This window comes from Dicentrarchus labrax, unplaced genomic scaffold, assembly GCF_905237075.1.
Source record: "Dicentrarchus labrax unplaced genomic scaffold, dlabrax2021, whole genome shotgun sequence".
Lineage (NCBI taxonomy): Eukaryota > Metazoa > Chordata > Actinopteri > Moronidae > Dicentrarchus > Dicentrarchus labrax.
In genome coordinates, this window is record NW_026136707.1 from 22,512,021 (window position 1) to 22,530,012 (window position 17,992).

General features: G+C 44.2%; 1 protein-coding gene across 21 annotated transcripts in view; it reads left to right on the forward strand.

Moving 5' to 3' along the window:
* Nucleotides 1-441: 441 nt before the first annotated feature.
* The window catches only part of rims2a (regulating synaptic membrane exocytosis 2a), a 141,961-nt gene continuing 124,410 nt past the window's right edge, over nt 442-17,992 (forward strand). For 9 of the 21 annotated variants that reach the window (XM_051406270.1, XM_051406259.1, XM_051406276.1 and 6 more), the window contains exons 1-2: nt 445-704; nt 1,222-1,451. In XM_051406270.1, the coding sequence (XP_051262230.1) occupies nt 1,240-1,451 (212 nt within the window). In that variant the 5' untranslated portion in view covers nt 445-704; nt 1,222-1,239. Of the gene's footprint in view, nt 705-1,221; nt 1,452-17,992 lie in introns of all 21 variants that reach the window. The other 12 variants (XM_051406251.1, XM_051406252.1, XM_051406258.1 and 9 more) reach the window with 3 other exon arrangements.

Sequence of the window (17,992 nt, forward strand, 5' to 3'; positions counted from 1 at the left end):
AAGCCAGTCTGTACTGTACGCTGAATAAAACAGGACTGACCAGAACCACTGCCACACCTGCACTAACAGTCATCCTCACTACTCATTTTCTGTATTTATCTTCCCACTTCACATCCTCTCTCTCTCTCTCACTCACACACACACACACACACACACAGTGCTCATGATCTGGTTATGAAATATGCATCAGGCTCTTCCTGGTATAGGGTGCTGCTCCAGCTGCACACACACACACACACACACACACACACACACCCTCCAGTCCGTGTTTTCGCGGCTGCTGTCTGCCTGCTGTCAATGAACATCCAGCGCGTCCTCTCGGCTTTATTCTTTTACGTGTTTCCATCGCTCCGCCTCTTCTTCCTATCTGGATTTTTTTCCCCTCCCTCTCTCTCTCTCTCTCTCTCTCTCTCTCTCCCTCACCCTCTCTCTCTCTCTCTCTCTCTCTCTCCTCTCTCTCTCTCTGTCCCTCTCTCTCTCTCTCTCTCTCATTGCATCCATTTTTTGTGCATTTAAGAAATCTCCAAGAATTACCAACCTGGAGGAAAGCGAGCTAACCAGAGTGACAGAGGAGGGTTAAGGACTCCAAACGAAAACAAACAAGGACGGACCGGGCACCCTTTTATTCCAACATGCGGGTGAAAGCTTTCTAAAGGATGGCAGCGATGGGTTAGACAGGATTTAACATGACTGCAAAATAAAAGGCAAGAGTTGTTTTTGTTTTTTAATCCTCTGCATTTTTCTACTTCTTTTTTTTTTTCTTTCTTTCTATCCCTGGATGGATGGAGGCTTGGTGTTTGGAATACCTGGAGGTTGTAGCCTACAGCCTGTGCACTCCTGCTTCTTTTAAGGGCATCTAATCTTGAGTGTTTTCTATTTCAGACATTTTCATGTGTAAATTCCGCCTGCCACAGCTCGAGTATTGCGAATCCCCTGTTTGCAGGCAACGCTCATTCGGCTGCAGCGTATTTGCTAACTCCATTATGAGCGTTTAATAGATGAGGATGAAGCCTGTAATTGATATTTTGACGCTTATTTCTGCAGCACAGTGTACCTACTATGTGCATGATACTCCCCAACCGAGATGTCATGCCGCCTCTGAGCCGCCGCGGTGCCTCCAGCGAATCCCACCGCCAGTTTGAATTCTGACAGCTATGAAATGTAACACAAATATCGCCCAGAATGCTGCTGGTTGACGGTGCTTTTCTCGTGTTTTTTTAGCCACTGTGTGTGTAAAAGATGTCTGCTCCACACGGGCCCCGGGGCGGCCCTGGCCCTGCTGCTGCTGCTGCTGCTGCTGCTGCTGCTGCTCCTGCCTCAGCGGCCGGCGCCATGCCGGAGATGCCGGACCTGCCGGACCTCAGCCACCTCACCGAGGAGGAGAGGAAGATCATCCTCGGTGTCATGGACCGACAGAAGAAGGAGGAAGCGAAGGAACAGTCGATGTTAAAGTAAGAAAAAGCGGAGTTAGTGGGAGCTGTCGGTGGTTGTCGGCGGTGGTGAATAAGCCCTGGGTGTTTGTGGGCTGTTATTACAGTGGGAATCTCTAGAATTGTCTCTCTGTGAGATGCTGGTGGCTCATGTTGCCTCCTGACATCCAAGCTAGGGCTTAAACAGTCGACTGCTAGCCGACAGCACCAAGGTGAGGCGAGTCTGTCCCTCGCTCGGTTCTCAGCTCTTGGCTCCCCCCTTTTCAGCAAATACTTTATTTGAACGGCTGGGTATGGTTTTACAATGCGGCACACACACACTCCAACCTCTTTCCCCCCACTTTGTTGTAGCTATAGCTGTACTATAATGGGCTGGGTTAGCAGCGACGGGCGCCATTTTCACGTAAAAAGCACGCCAAATTGCTTAACCTTTCCCCACGAACGTCACCGAGCTTACACAATATGACACTGGAAAGATCATTTAAGGTGTCCTTTGTGGTGATGGCGCACGCGGGGTGTGTGTGATTTCAACGTTAAAGTCTCGGTAGATCCTGTCTCCCCCTCTCCCCCCCCTTGTGTACAGATGTCGCTCGGAGCTGTTTCAGCACCACGGCGCTGTCCACTGTAGGGTTTTAGTTTTTAAGGTGGACCGGACTGTTTCCGCCATCATCGCTTTAACCTTTACTGTGTGAGCCATAACTCTGCTTTATGGCGGAATATTACACTCTATTGTCTTGCCCCGGTCATAAAAACACACTCAGTTGATGTATTGTCAATTAGAAATTTGGCCCGACCTCCCTGGGAAAGCCGGGCTAATGAAGAGAGAGGTATTTCGGGGCGGTGGCCTTAAATATTTCCATCCTGTTGATTTTTCTTGTAGTTTTCCTTCTTCAATGAAAAAAAGATGCACATGCTTGCATGCTCACAACCCCGGAGATACAGTGTATAGTGCAGCATAAAGATACATTAGGAGTGATAACTGATGAGTAAATCAGATCTCTGGCAGCTTTCACTGCTGCTGCAGCCTCCCAGCATGGCTAGTGACATTAGTGTAAAAGATGTGTGCCACCATCACTGGGAGCTTTTTAGAGGCATTAGAGCTGTTGTTTTTCCATCATCAGGTAAATATTTGGACTCAGGCAGCATTCCTAATGGAGTGAAAGTTGTGCAATCCCTACCTAGTGCTGCTGCATGATAAACATGACTCATGTACTCCAAGACACGGCTACCTCAGCCGTTGCGGTGCGTGCTGTGTGAATCATCCAGGCCTTTTCCGCCTTCCCTCCGCTTTCACTGTCTCCCCCCCTCCTCCTCCTTCTCCTTCTCCCCAATAGCTGAATGTTTTTCCTATTTCTCTTTCTCTGAGGTAAAGGGGATTGTCAGTTTTAGTCACTCTTAGTCTGACAGTGATGTCAAAGCCTTGTCATGACTGAGCATGGGCAGAAGAGGCTGACTGACTGACTGACTGACTGTCTCATCATAATGTTAGGTAACTCTGATTGCAGGCCACACAAGCTGAACACATACAAGACATTGGGAGGTCAAAGAGGCCTTTGTATTGATTGCTTGCGTGCTAATTTGCATAAGAATTATGTTTCCAGCATGCCTTGGTTACCTGGGGTTTTATCTTGCCAGCAGGGCTGGAGCTACTGCAGATGCTTAGCAGCTGACAAAAGACATGGAGTTAATATTAAGGGCTGGTTGCCACCATTTTGTTGTGTTTGAGATATTCTGAGTCGTCAAAAAAGTGTGCAGGAGACCTCTTGACCCCCTTTTGGCCTAATAGTAAAGCTTCCTTCCAGTATTTCATACAGCAAGACTGGTTAGTTTTTCTGTGTTCTGTCTATATGTACAAGGTGACTCATCATGAGTCATCAAAACAGTAAATCCCCACTTTCTTTACCTATGAATCACACCAGCATAACATATCCTAAAGCAGAATTAATATCCTCAGCCCTGGCATAGGTACAACCGCAGTGGATTAACTTGTCGTTGGATTGGTTTCGTAGCATCTCCAGCAGTGTCGGAAACAAACACCCACACTGCAACATCCAACCCTATAGCCTGTGCATCTGCGCTGTCGCAGTCACGGTCCAATCCCACAGAAGCTTGGATGGCTTTTTCAGGAAAGTGGCAGTTTGAACATCGAAGTGTGTAATCTAACAGAGGGAATCCTGGGAGGATGGAGGGATGGAGAAGAGAGAGGAAGAGGGAGGGAGAGAGAGAGAGAGAGAGAGAGAGAGAAGCCTCCAGCTGCAGGGCTTGCCAACTTGCTGTCATCTCACTGGAGGTGCTACAGAGAGCGTGGATGGAAATCCAGTGCTGCTGACTCGCATGTAATTAGCTACTCTCTCCTAGCCTGTTCTTTCTTAGCAAGCCTGCGTGTCTACATGTAGAAAATGTGCTGCACCAATGAGAATCAATTTCTAAAGTCCATAAGGTAGCGCACTACATACCTATAGCTTTGTATCCTAGTAGAATTATATCCTAAAAAGCTCATCAAAGCTGCTGCTGTAGAAGTATAATTACAGAATCTTAACATTTCTACATACAGAAACATGTACAGCATGGCCCCAGGTGCTACACTGGAGCTATCAGCTATCTTAGCTTCCCATGCATCAGCGAGTCTCTGAGCAGTACAGTAATGGTGGTTATGGGACCCCCACCCCCACCCACCCAGATACTGTGTGTATCCCACAGGCAGGCATCAGCTGCCTGTGATGATGGGGTGACCCACAGAACGCCCGGGGCTCCACTTCTCCTTTCTCCCTGTTCCTCCAGTCCTCTAGGGCTGCTTCCTGGTTCTGCTTGGTGGCGAGGAGAGGTCGGAGCAGGAGGGGGTCAGGAGGGGCGTAGTGATGTTCTCCATCCTAACTCTGACTTTCTCTTTCACACCTCTACCCTCTAACGCTTTGTCACTGTTTCTGTTTCTCTCGCTGCATATAGTGTTACCTGTATTATGGGAGCATGGGCTCATATTCGAGCGCACAGACATAATCTCGCCACAGAAAGATGGCGAAACTTTGACCTTTAGGTGACGTGTATCATAACACATATCACTGAGTGATTTAAGCAAAACGTCTTATCTACCTATATTTATTTATTTACCTATATTTCCACTTTAAAAACCACATAGCTAGTGTCCCAGTAAATATCCCAGTCCGTCCTCTTCCTTGTGACAGTGTTCAACTCATGAATTGGGGGGACTGTGTCATTCGCCCAGGGACCTCCTTTGACAGTGCTAATTATACTGGCTGCCTTGTAGAAGGGACTCCCACTGAGATGCAGCTATTCCAGGGCCCTGAGGTGTCTGCTGCTCTGCCATTTTTGTTGCACAAGACAAAGAAGGATGCCCCGTGTTCCCGTTGCGTGTCCTGTATGGGAACATAATGTGTATCAGGAGGTTTTATGGTGAACATTTTGTTCATTTTGTTGTAGACCACCACCTGAGAGCATTTGTGTCCCAGGGACCCCGACATTGAACAAAAAAAAATTGAATTTCCATTGCATTGGGGGACAGCAGAAACCAAGATATCCTGACTTTTTGTCCGTAATATCAAAACACAGTATCTTACCTGAAGACATCATCAGGGTTATTTTCTCCAGACTCTCTCTAAAGACAACTATTTTCAGAAACTGTTTGTCACGAGTCAGCTAATCTCAGTGTGTAAAATTGGTGTAGTGTCCCTTTAATTTCAGCCATATTTTCCAGCCCTATTTTAAATATGACCACGTTTCTATATACACTGTTACACTGCAACTATTTATAGAACTGCATCGTCCCTGTTTACACTATTACACTACACTGAACACTGGGAGGTAATAGTGATGAGAATCCACAAGATATTCATTATTTAATTTAGACATTTTATTATGAATGAGAAATTGTTACTAGTTAGCATAAAACACAGCTTTGGTGAGAGGTGTAGGGGGCTGGTGTGTGTGTGTGTGTGTGTGTGTGTGTGTTCACCATGAAGAACACTGACCTAGAATTAGCTTTGATTGATCACATCGCATTTCCTTTTTCTGCTACCCTCACCCCTTCCCCCACCACACATGCACACTCCCACACCTCATCCCCCTGTCCTGGTCATTTATCTGATAGTGCTAGAGAGCTCCGTGTACCAGCTGGGGTTAGAGCTACAGAGAGGCCCTGTGTCCCTGGAGGAAATACAGTAGGATCTCAGCCCCTCTGAGAGAGTAGCAGTAGAGTACACAAGCACAAACACTTCACCGAGGCCTAATGCATCAGTGTTGTTAATGTGTTAATTAATGTTAAGATTTTCTGGAGACTGTGAGCAACCCCGAACTTAAATACAGATTAAGTGACTGCATCTTGGTGGACAGACACAAACCTGGCAACCCAAAGAAAACACACTGTGTCAGCTCTGCAAACAAGAGCAAATTCTTTACCAGAATCTGTCGGATATCAAAAATTGAAAAAACTCTTGGATGAAACAGTTATTTAGAAAAACTGTCATTCGCATGGAAGCAGCAAAATATGAGAAAACCAGTGAAACACCACTTGTATCTGTGCTGAGCTCCTTCAGCATGTAATGTACAGTATGTTGTGTAATGTACAGTGTTGCAGTGTATAATGTGTACAGTGTAGTAATATAGTGTCTTCTTGCAATCTAAACAATTGCTGTTCCAGTGTAAATGCTGCACAACCCACTCTAGCAATACTGTACTTAGTTATGTTCAGGCCAAAAAAGCAAATTTAAAGAAAAAAAAAAACAGAGAGAGAGAGAGACCTATGGTTCTGAAATGAGGCAAGGCAATGCTCAGAAGCTCCCCACTGGACAATATACAGTATACACACACACTCTCTCTGCCTTCCTCTTGTTCCCTTAGCTCACTCACCCATGCTCACTCGCCTTCCCATGCAAAGAGCAGATTCTGTCATGAGCGTTCCAGAGACTCCCATCCCCCACCGCTTTCCCCAAGGGAGAGAGGGAGAGAGAGAGAGAGAGAGAGAGAAAGTGGAAGAGTGGATGCTGTCTTGACTCCATAAAGCAGAACGCACGCCAAATGAATACATCATCATGCCAATTAAAGTAACAATGTGTTTTGGTTATGGAATGTTGGCGTGTTATCAAGTAGTTTGGCTCAGCTGGACAGGAAATCTGGTTAGAACACAATTGCCATCGTAAAAATGGTATATATAATATATGAAATAATATATTTACAAGTTGCTCATAAGCTGTGCTATTATGGGAGTGAGCGTTACTCTAGTGTCGAGGTCCTTCGGTGCTCTCCCATCCATTTATCTTTTTATACATTTCAGCCATTAACCTATCTGTCAAATTGCCTCTAGCCGTGTACTTGCATGTGCTCTTTTTCTCTCTCTCCATTTGCCTTTTCTGTTTTATCCACAGTGTTACCATTTTCTTCTATAGGATAAGGCTGGTGTTATTTTTCTTGTAGATTTCTCTTTATGTCAACAAATCCCATGTAAAAGAGCAAACCCAACACTGTGTTAGTGTGTCTCTCTCTACTTTTTTGACTTCCTGTCTGTGGCACTTTGTATGAACATGGCAGAAATCTGTCGATTTGTTTTTAAAGCCGCATTAATCCGTTTTTTGGCTCCAGAACAAGCTGAACATCACACACAGAATGTGAAGTTTTTACTGCTAACATGTTAACAAACAGTTTCTATTTACACATACAGCCGACCTGGAGCAACAGTAGCATTCACTGGAACTCGTGTTTCTGGCCAACTGGCAAATGCAAGTCTAATTTCCACTTGTTTTCATTCTCACCTACAACTGAGAAATGTATTATTTTCTTCAGCCTGTTAAATGTGTGTGCCCAAAGCTGTGTTCAGTAGCTAGTTGCTAACTTTGTCATTGTGCCATTTGGTGCTGGGTAGGTAGTGTGCAGTGTTTTTTTTTTTTGGTGGGAAACAGTTGTCTTTTGCTGCCAGACAGAAGGTTGAGAGTGGTGTAACTGTGGGCCCTAAAACAAAAACAATGAGCTGAAAGACTCTAAAATGTTGCGTAGAGCTGAGAGTAGGGTGGTGTGATAGTACTCTGCAAGTTTGATTTTACAAACAACCCCTTTCACACTGCATATAGCCATCTGACCAATTGTTCATATAAAGATATGGATTTATGTAAATTCAATAAGGCGAGGATATTTCTTAAAACAGCTGGGTAATTTTAGCAAATGTCTGTCAAACAGCAGTAAATATGCATTTGTTGGGGACTATTTTTATCAGATGGTTGGTGCGCTAGTGAGTATTTATGGCATCAGCGCGGGGCATGTGTGATTGACTCAAAATAGACTACAGTGCTTATGTTCAGGGTTATGAAGGAACATGTCACCAAGTACAACGGTGTGGCTCACTGATGTGTTTTTAATTGTTTTAGGACAATGATACAGCGCTACGTCACAGAGGAGGTTCAGTCAGGCTGTTAGTAGGTTGAATCACTGCTGGTGTTTGGTTGTTTCATGGGATTAGTTGCGGAGAGGAGAGGACGCAAAAGGATAAGTTGAGATGGAACAGACGAGGAGGTGACAGGGCAGGACACGAGGAAAGTGTAGGACAGGTTAGCGTAGGAGAGAGGGGAGGAAATGAGAAGGGGCGAGAGGAGAAGGGAGGACAGGAAAGGAGAAGAGAACATCAGAGTGAAAATGAGAGGAGAGACACTGACGTCTGAGATGCTATCAGGTCTCGTTGCTGATATGACAGCCTCAGTCCCCATTGACAGAGCAATCAGCCTGCCATCTCCCATAGCCTGCTCTTCTCTCGCACAGCACAGCATCAGGCTCTATTGTCTCTCAGGACTTTGTTCTAAATAACATCTGCATTCGTCAGCATATGTTTTATTCTCTTCTGGGCTTTTATCCCTCAAGCAAAGTTTGAAGGGATTTTCCTGCCCCTGGCTGTGTAATTTGAAATGCCCTTGGCGAAACATGACAGTAGGAAAATATTTTAGAATGAGGAGTAGGTTGTGTTAACTAGTACAAGGGATATTGTATATTTATAGAAGTAGTGTATAATAAAGTGTACACTGCAATGCAGGGCAATCCTTTTTTACTGTTTGTGTTAAATAATTAGTCAACAGAGCCTCAAGCTTCTGTAATTTTTGGGTAATTAACTGTATTTAAGCAGTTAAAATATGCCTTGTATGTTAAGGTCGCCTGTTCAAATCCCCAGCTACAGAAAGCATTGTTTGCACTCCAGCTTGCAAGAGAAAATGTATTTGAAAAATCTCATTCAATGTATTACTCTCCCCCAAATGAATCTGTTAAAAAAAAAAAAGTATATGATTGCAACATTAGCGACTAGTGATCCTGGACTGTGTCCGAACAGAACCCAACCACAGCTCCAGCACTAGAACATCTGGCCTCTTGTTACATAATCCTCCTGCCATGCTGTGCAAGCATAGCCTGAATGAGACCAACTCAATGCAATAGGAATGCAGATAGAGCTGAATAGTAGGCTCTGAAGGGGAGAAACAGAAAAAAAATGGAGATAAATAGAAATTGCAAAAGGTAGCCACAGCCAGCGAGAGCAGAGATAGTAGAAACGTGAGAGCGAAAGGCACCGGGAAGGGGACAGTTTATCACTTTTATTGCCCATCCCCCGTCCCCATCCACTCTGAGTAGAGTCAATGTAGAGGAAGATATACAGCGTCTGACCCTCTGAGGGAAGCCCAGTGCTTCTGAGGAACATATGTGCCTGCTATTGAGTACCTGGCAGCGCTGATGTTAAATGTAACTCTCTAAACCGTGGGACAGTGTGATGATACAGTTGGGACAAATCCAGCACAGCTCACTAATGTGCTTTACTCTATGCACATTAATTGAGGAATTGAAACAAGAAACATATTTGTTCCAGATTTTTCAAACTGTAGGGACAGCAGGTGCTGTGTCAGTGTAGATAGTATAGCTAGTGAGGTGTGGTGCCTTTTTTGTCTCCCCTGTGACATTCCCTCAGGGTTTGTTTTATGATTGTTGAACCCTGAAAGGTCAGAGAAAAAGACATCTCTCCACTCTGTACAGCAGAGGTCTCAAACCACCTGGCCTGGAGTGCCCAAATTATCCAGGTTCTCAGTCTGACTAGGCTACACCACTTAGTACTTGTGGATGATGTGTGAATCAGTCACAAACATGTGTTGCTGGACAAGAGTCAAGTCTAGATTTGGGGGGGGGGTGTAGCAGTGTCTGTGTTCATAGTGTGACAGTTGTGCATGCATCCAAAGAATATCTTCTGTTTAAGTGAGCAAGAGAGTGAGAGACAGAAGCCAGAGAGAGAAACCTGGATAGAGACAGGGAGAGTCAGTTACGAGGCTGCTGAATGGCCGGTTACTAAAGGTGGAACGTGGCACCAGGTCATCTCAAGCTGATTGCGCTCAAAGCGTGAGAACCCTCATGCTGTTAGTTGGACTATTAATAGTGGAGGCATTCAGCTTTCTGCAGTGGCCGGCAAGCAGCCAGGCATCTAAACAGGCAGCAAGGCCCGCGGCCGTTTAGGCGTCCAGGAAAGCCAGGCAGCAAGGCAAAGAAGCTTACAGGCTCCAACCACCAATAAGACAGAAGACCTCCTCATGAAGAGATCATGAAGAAACAATGTAACTGATAGAGTTATTCTGTACTTTTTTGTGCGTTGGTAAAAAATAACCGTAATAATTGATTTGATGAAAACATTGATCAAAGCTCTTTTTGCCATTTATCCTTACACATTACACACCTCCCACTTTTGTGATGACACACTTCACTGCTTCGCTTATTCAGTTTCAGCAACAAGATTAATAAAAAAGGACTAAATTCATCCTACCAAAACTTAGCTATAATGTTGTTACTTGTTGGTCCATTTATGAATAATTTCTTATAAGTTGTCAAAACTAAGCAGGCTAATGTGAGTCAAGAGTGAGCGTGGTAGTTTGTTTGTTGTAGTTTGGCAACAAAGAAAGTGAGACTTAAAGACTCGCTACATAAGGGGAATTAACAAGCTTGCTGTTGAATATTAAATGTAAAATGAAAGGAAAAACTTAAAAGAATAGCTAGACATTTTGGGAAAACTCACTTATTCGCTTTTTTGCTGAGAGTTAGATAAGAAGAGTGATATTCATGTCAATGGAGCCAGCATACAGGAAGCAGGGGGTCACAGCTCGCCTTGCTCTGTCCAAAGTTCAAAAACTACACCTACTAGCCCCTCTAAAGCTCACTAAATAATGTCTTATCTTGTTTGTTTAATCCGTACACTGGCTTTTTCTCACTGGTTCCAGGCTTTATGCTAAGCTAATCGCCTGCTAGCTCTAGCTTTGGGTATGTTGCATAGTCTGAAAACTCTCTCAGTCCTCTTGGCAGCAAAACGTTACAGTTTTATGCTAGGTTCACACCTAGCATGCCTCTCAGCAAGCTAACAGCTAACACTGTCGCAACAGCTAAACTAACATTCTCAGATATTAGCACATTAGCTCAAGGGAATGTTTCTGCTACCAAGGAAGGAGTTCTTGAAGTTATTTATAGACCAGGACACAACTTGAGTAAAGTTAAACTCACCCCAGACTGCAAGCTCATACGTTTCAAATGGGCCACCTTAATAAGTCCTATTTTTGGTAAACTAAGGCCCAAAATAAGCTAGTTTTCATGTTGCAGATTCTTAAAAAGAAACAACACAGCTCAGACCCTTGTTAGGAGTTTTGTCCCAGATTTTGACCCTGTAGTGAGAGAAACTGAACAGAAAGGTGTACTAACGCTACTTTCTCCTCATTTAAATTACGGTAATGTGATCCACGGGTATAAGAATGGCTACTAACACAAATAAATGTGCACCAGCGGTAGTTTACACAGGGCGCACTAATCTTTCCCTCCCTGTGTGTGTTTGTGCGTCTGTCCGTGTGCGCTGCTCATTCAAGACTCAGCTGGTCGGAGCAGGTGCAAGCTGGTGACTCAAACACGTGCATGCTGCCTAGCCGGTCCTTCTAACGCGCCTTTGTGTGGCCCAAAACTCAAAGCATCCAGTGCTTTCTACAAACAAACGCAGCCTTCCCTGTATTCGTCCAACACAGACATACTACGCTCTCAATGAAGCATCCACACACTCACACACATTGGCTCCGTGGAGGCCTCACAACCAGACAGTAGAATTTATTATGTAATGATTGCTGCAGTGATTCCTTTGGAAAACTTTACATTTGCTTATGCAATCCCTGCTCACATTGTTGTTGTTTTATCACAACATACATACTGTAATCATGCAATATATATTTTTTTAATACTGTGAAACTGCTTGCTTTATTTTTTAATCATTTATTTCCTGTTTGCACATCATTTATATTGCAAATTTATTCCTCTGTTGTGCCATCATAATTCCCTTCCTATCGCTTCGAATTGGTTATCGTTATTAGAGGTCTGGCAGGGATCAAGGGTTAGATGTTTAGTAGCATTACAGTGCTTCCCATGTACAGTAGATGCTGCTGTAGGTAGATTACAGAAGCAGCCGACTGACATAAATAGAGGAGGATAAAGAGCAGCCGTTATCATAACGTCACTAAAGCAGCCGTGGCCCTTATATAAGCCCACTGTTTGAACACCACACACAGGCGCTACCATGTAACCTACACTAGGACATACTGTACAGCATATAGACCACTGCTCACACTGCCTGGGGCTGAAGGTGGCTTTGTGGGAGCTTTAAATGCATTATTCCACAGATTCAGTATCTGTGAGCACGCGTTAGTGTATTCACGGTTGCTCGGTTTGTGTAGTCTTGCGTGGACTAGAGTATCTACCGTGAAAATAACAGTGACGAGGCCTGTTTTTCATCCCCATCATCTGACACTGATCAGGACAGAGACACAGAGAGCCGATGTGATGTTGTGATCCTGGGATTGTGCTCCTCGACCGAAGTCTGATGGAGGATCTCCCACTAATCCCTTAATATCACTCGTCCCACTGAGATACTGTTGCCATCGCCATGGTGATACCGAGATGGCCTGGATGTGTAGTAGTGGAACGAGGACGGAGAGGGAGGAGGGGGAGGAGGAGGGGTGTAGAGGGGTGGGGTTGTTGTTGCACACAACCATAGAAATCCTCCTTTGTGAAACATAAATACAATCATTTGAAGTAGTACCTCAAGGCAGGAAATGCAGGCATTTAAAGTCACCAGGCCATGAGGAGGAGGTGTGTGTGTGTGTGTGTGTGTGTGTGTGTGTGTGTGGGGGGGGGGCGTTTGCTGGGTTTGGCTGTGTTTGCTGTAGAGTAAAAGCTTGGTCGCCTTATCCTCAAGTGGGCGGCTGTTGGATGGTTGGTTGGCTGGTTGGCTTTAAATCTGTGCGGAGAGGCGACTAATGCAAGGGAATCCTTTTGATTTGGGATTTTACAGCAGCCAAAGTCAAACGGATCTTACCGCCATTGGACAGATGTTGAGTGAGCGAGTTCAAGTTAATTTCAGCCGTACATTTATTGTGGTCACATCTGCTTATTCGGCCGAACGTGCCAATCTTTAAAGCCCCTATGCTATGTCTATAGTCTACGCAGTGTATGATAACTTGATGAGGTAACAGATATCTCCAGGGTGTGTAACATCATATGGCGTCTAAAGCAATATTTTAGCAAAGTGATGGGTGTAACCAGTTTGCGGCGAGTTGATATCAGATTGCGCCTGTGCTTGCCCGCCTGTGTACACTGTATGCAGTTTAGTTAAGCGAGCTAATAGTGACGTGCCGTAGCGATGAATTGGGACAGGAAGGAGTAGAGCAGGCCGGGCCAACAATAGGCAGGGTATCTATTACCTCTCTATTGTTAGCCATGGCCAGGCTATTATTATAGCCCAGAGTGAGACACAGACAGCTGACTGCAGTTTCAGTACAGCCCACCTACTGCTCTCAGCCAGGAACAACAACATCATGGAGAGGTTTTTGCATGTGTTTGAGGATGGTGTTGATGGGAGTTGAGGCTGTAGATAGCGGTTTAGGTGGTCATCGCTCATCCTCCTAGTTTTTTAGCTGATGCTCTTATTATTATTTTGTTTAGATTAAACCTGAGATGTTCCACTTGCAAGATATTCCCTAACCAAAGAGACCACGGAGGAAAGGCTGAAACTAGGCTTTTGCTGACTATGCAACTGGAAATAATATGGCAATAGTTAGACTGGACAGAATCGGTGCTCGGGGAGCGGTTTGATGCTTCGCCGTGTGTAGTAAAGGGTTAGAGGAGGACATGGAGCTGCATTCAGCCATCTCTGTCTGGCCGTTGGAGCTGGAGATTGGGCGGTGACCTAGCCGTCCGCGGTGGCGTTAGGGCTGAGTTTCTAGAATATTCCCAGTGGAGCCGTTGAGCCGTGTATGGGAGGAGTTGTGACGTGAGCACGGGACATTGTCAGCTGCCAAGAAAGTGCTGAGCACAGCCAGAATAAAATGTATCTGTGTCAGGACGAATAAAGTGGGCTGACAGGAGAAGAAACCAAGCATTCGCATACAAAGAGAGACATGTCCGTACACATACCATTACCAAAGTAAACAAGCACATATGTGCAAGAACACAAACGTGGTGTATCACTACTTCTGACTAAATATTGCTTGTATAGTTGTTTCCAATGTACAGTAAACAATCTGTATTAAAATGAATATTGTGCATATGTTTCCTGTAATCCTTGCATAGAAATACACTTGTGAATGTGTGGGCTGCTGGGTGATTAGCTGACTCTTTGCCACTTGGAAATCTCTCAGGAGGGGAGATATGGAGCAGCTCAATTGAATCCTGGCAGGTAATCTAAGGAAACAGATGGATTTTAGTTATATTTGGCAGCAGATTAGCCACTTCCCCGTTGCTCAGAAAATCTGCTGTTGCCAACTCTTGTTTGACAATCTGAATATTAGTCCTTGGTCAGGAGGTCTGGCTTGTGCGCTGTTAGATTGCCTATTCTGATGAGTGTGCCCCGCGGATTCAATCCTATCTGTGCTTTCTAAGGCCCAGCTGTGGTAGCTGGCCAACCCCTCCACACCGAGGCGCTTGCCCTCTCACCGTCCCTTCTGCCCTGCCTATCGCGCTGTGCCAGCGCCCCGTGCCAGAGGAAGTTATCAGCGCTCTATCCCCTGCCCCTAATCCTCTCTGAGGTGGAGAGAAAGTGTTAAGTAGCACTTCTTCTGGCATTTATTGGAGAGGTAGAATGAACAGGTGTCTCAAGACCTAATCGTCTGTCTTTAAATGAGCTGCTATTTTTAGTCCACACTCTCCTTTTCTTGGAGATTTGCGGAGAAATGTACAGTAGAGGTGGCACAATGGGAAATTTTATATATGCTGCAGGGATGATGCTGACATAGTCATACACTATGCATGTTGATTTTCCTTATGTGGTTGTGTACCGTAATCGTTCCTATAATGTTTCTGTTTGATTTTTCTCTATCCAACATATCCTTATTAATGTTGTTACCACATTTTGGACATTACTTTACAAATATGCACAATGTGAGCATTATTACACACTGTGTATATTACATTATTTTTCTTTGGTTTGGTTTTGGTCCGCCATAAACAACCTGCACACAACAGACTGTCCACACGGTCACAAAAATCAGAACAAAAGACATAAATTCAATCCCAGTTGGGTCCTGGACATGTAGAGACAAACTGTTTACCTACAAACTATAAATAGCACATAACACAACCAGGTGTTGAAGCCTAACAGGACAAAAGGGCAAAAAGTTAATAAAACTTATTTGGTGCTTCCCTTCCCCAAAATCCTGATAACAACAAACACTGCTGTGTCTCTGCTACATGACAGACTTAAAGGACCAGTGTGTAACATTTAGGAGGATCTGTTGGCAGAAATGGAATATAATATTAATAGGTATGTTTTCATTACTATAGAATCACCTGAATATAGGAATTGTTGTGTTTTCGTTACCTTAGAATCAGCTGTTTTTGAAACGGTGAAGGTCGCTTACTATGGAGGCTGCCATGTTGAACCCCCATGTTTCTACATTAGCCCAGAAGGGACAAACCAACTGCTGGCTCTAGATAGGTGTTTTTTTTTTTTTTTTTGCATATTTTGCGGCCACCATAGTTTCTCCGCGCTTGGAAGGGGAGTGTGACGTGACAGAGTTGCAATCTACAATTGCACCGATGCCACTAAATCCTACAGACTGGGCCTTTAAGTGGGAGCTGTGACATGTAGATTTAAATATCATAGATATTACTCATAAACACATTCACCCACCTGCATCTTTCCACTGTCTTAAATAAAAGGTTTTTACACTTGTTTTTAAATTGGCAAGCCTAGTGTTATACCTAGTATGCTGGTAGACATTTTTTTAACCCTGGAGTTAGGTAGGTACATTTTTATCAAGTAACCCACCTAGGTAGGTCACTAAGGTGTGGCCTTTTATCATGATTCCATTGCAGGTGACAGTGAAAACCATTCTGTAATTCTCTAACATCATACTATGCTGCACCAAGATAAAATGTGTATCACACTATTGCAGCCAAGACAAGAACAGAATTCAGCAGTGCCACCGCCTCCAGTGAGAGATTCCCCTGTAGGTCACCAGCCTCTGAGTGAGTTCAGACAGACATTAACCTCATCTCCTGGCAGTACTGACTGGCTGTGATGGTATTAATGATGTATGTAGTTGGTATTTACCCACTGAGCCAGATTACTCCCTTATGATCCAATTATCACTCAGTCTGTAGTGGACTCAGAGGGCCTGCAGGGTCACTGCTTAGCCATGAGATCCTCTATTACAGATTTTCTCCTTAAGTGTTGATGTCAAGACGGAGATGCATCTCACTATCTGTTTAAACTGTCAAGTATTGTGGGATGCCAATGTACTACACTCAAATCATTTCAGGAGGCATTTGTAACATTCCATTGTAGCATCTCTGCTGGGACGTGCTGTCAAGTCAGTCTGGCTCACACTCTGCAAGAAAGTTCTGAGTGCAAAGAATCCAGAGCAAGCGAATACACACAGACGCATTTAGTTCTAGATATACAGGGGAGACACCTTCATCACCGTCTAAGGATATTTAGTTGATGGGTTGGAAGCCATGTTGAGGCTTGTTTTCTTCTGCTCGTGGTAATCAGTGAAAAGTCACACTTTCCCCCGAGGAGAGCACCACTACTGTACATCTGACCATATCCCCACTATTCTTACTGCTCCACCAACATCTGGCTGACTTTTGAGAAGTTAATAAAAAGGTCCCGAGCAGCCGTTTGCTTAAAGACAGGATTACATGGAGAGAGAGAGAGAGAGAGAGAGACAGAGACAGACCTCTGAGTGACTGGCTGGGCAGGCCCGGCACACTTTGGGCAGGGGAGGCGGTGTAATTGGAAAGTAATTACGCCTTGGGTGGCATGTGTGGAAGCTCAGTACAGTGTGACAGAGATTACTGTGTGTGGGTCTCCTGTTAGCTGCTTGAAACGAAAAGAGTGTTATTGTTGATCTACAGGCAGCAAACTGATGGAAATACTTTTTCATGTCATTTTGACATTGCTACAGCAACTTGCTGTAGCAATGTCTATATTGCAGAGGGAAAATGTAGTGTTCCAGAGCTCTATCTGCACCATTTTTGCACCTAAATATAGTTTTTCTGGCAGTAGTTTAAAGAATGAGGCTGAGTTTTATTTTGTCTCTGCCATAGAGATCCATTGTTGTCCGAAAGGTATTAAAAGCACATCAGTGAACCACATTGTTGCACTGGGCACTGCCATGGTGCTGTAAATAATAACACCAAATGTGTATTCATTTGAGGCTGAAAATACAAACATTACAATCACACACACACACATACATTTAAATATAAATGAAATATAATATAATATATATAAAATATAATATAATATAAATAAACTATCACGATAAAGATAAAACACATTTTTTCATTTTTTAACTAGCAGAGGTGTGTTAGTTAGCAAGTGTAAGCCACATTGTTTGCTGCTGATGTTGCTGGAAAAGTGAAGATGATATCTTAACTTCCACTGTAAAAGCAAAACTAATGAACTTAAAGATGCTCAAACGCTCTGCAGAGCTAGGGTCGGGTGGTAAAATGTTTCTCTTTCATAGAATGTTTCTTTAGATGCACAGTGACATTCATTTTTACCAAAGCGTCTGTCGTTTGTCAGCTGATTTGACAATCAGTGCACAAATGTTTTGACTACAATATCAGTAAATGACTGTGTCCTTTGTGCCAGGTCTTTACTTGGCATCTGACTTGTCTGACTCTAAGTGGGCGGGCTCTCTCTTTCTGCTGCCCATCAGAAGCTGTTAGATCCACACTAGCTATTGCTGGACCTGCTGCGGTGCATGTGACATGTTGCCAACCTTGTTCTGGGTGTGTGGGAATGTGATGATTCAGGGCTCGTTGTACAGCTGTCACATCAATGTATTTGTGTGAACACAACTGCGGCAAAGGAGTAGCAGTTTATGGGTGAAAGAGCGATTGCACAGTTTAGAGGGAGGTATGTTTTAAGCATCCTCTCCTCTCATATGCTCTCCTATCCTCTCCTCCCCTTCCCCACTGCTTATTAGCAGAGATATCTTCAGAGGGCTTAGATTAATTCAATCTCTTCTTGGAATGCTCAGGTCCTCGTGGCAGCCCACTGTGTAATT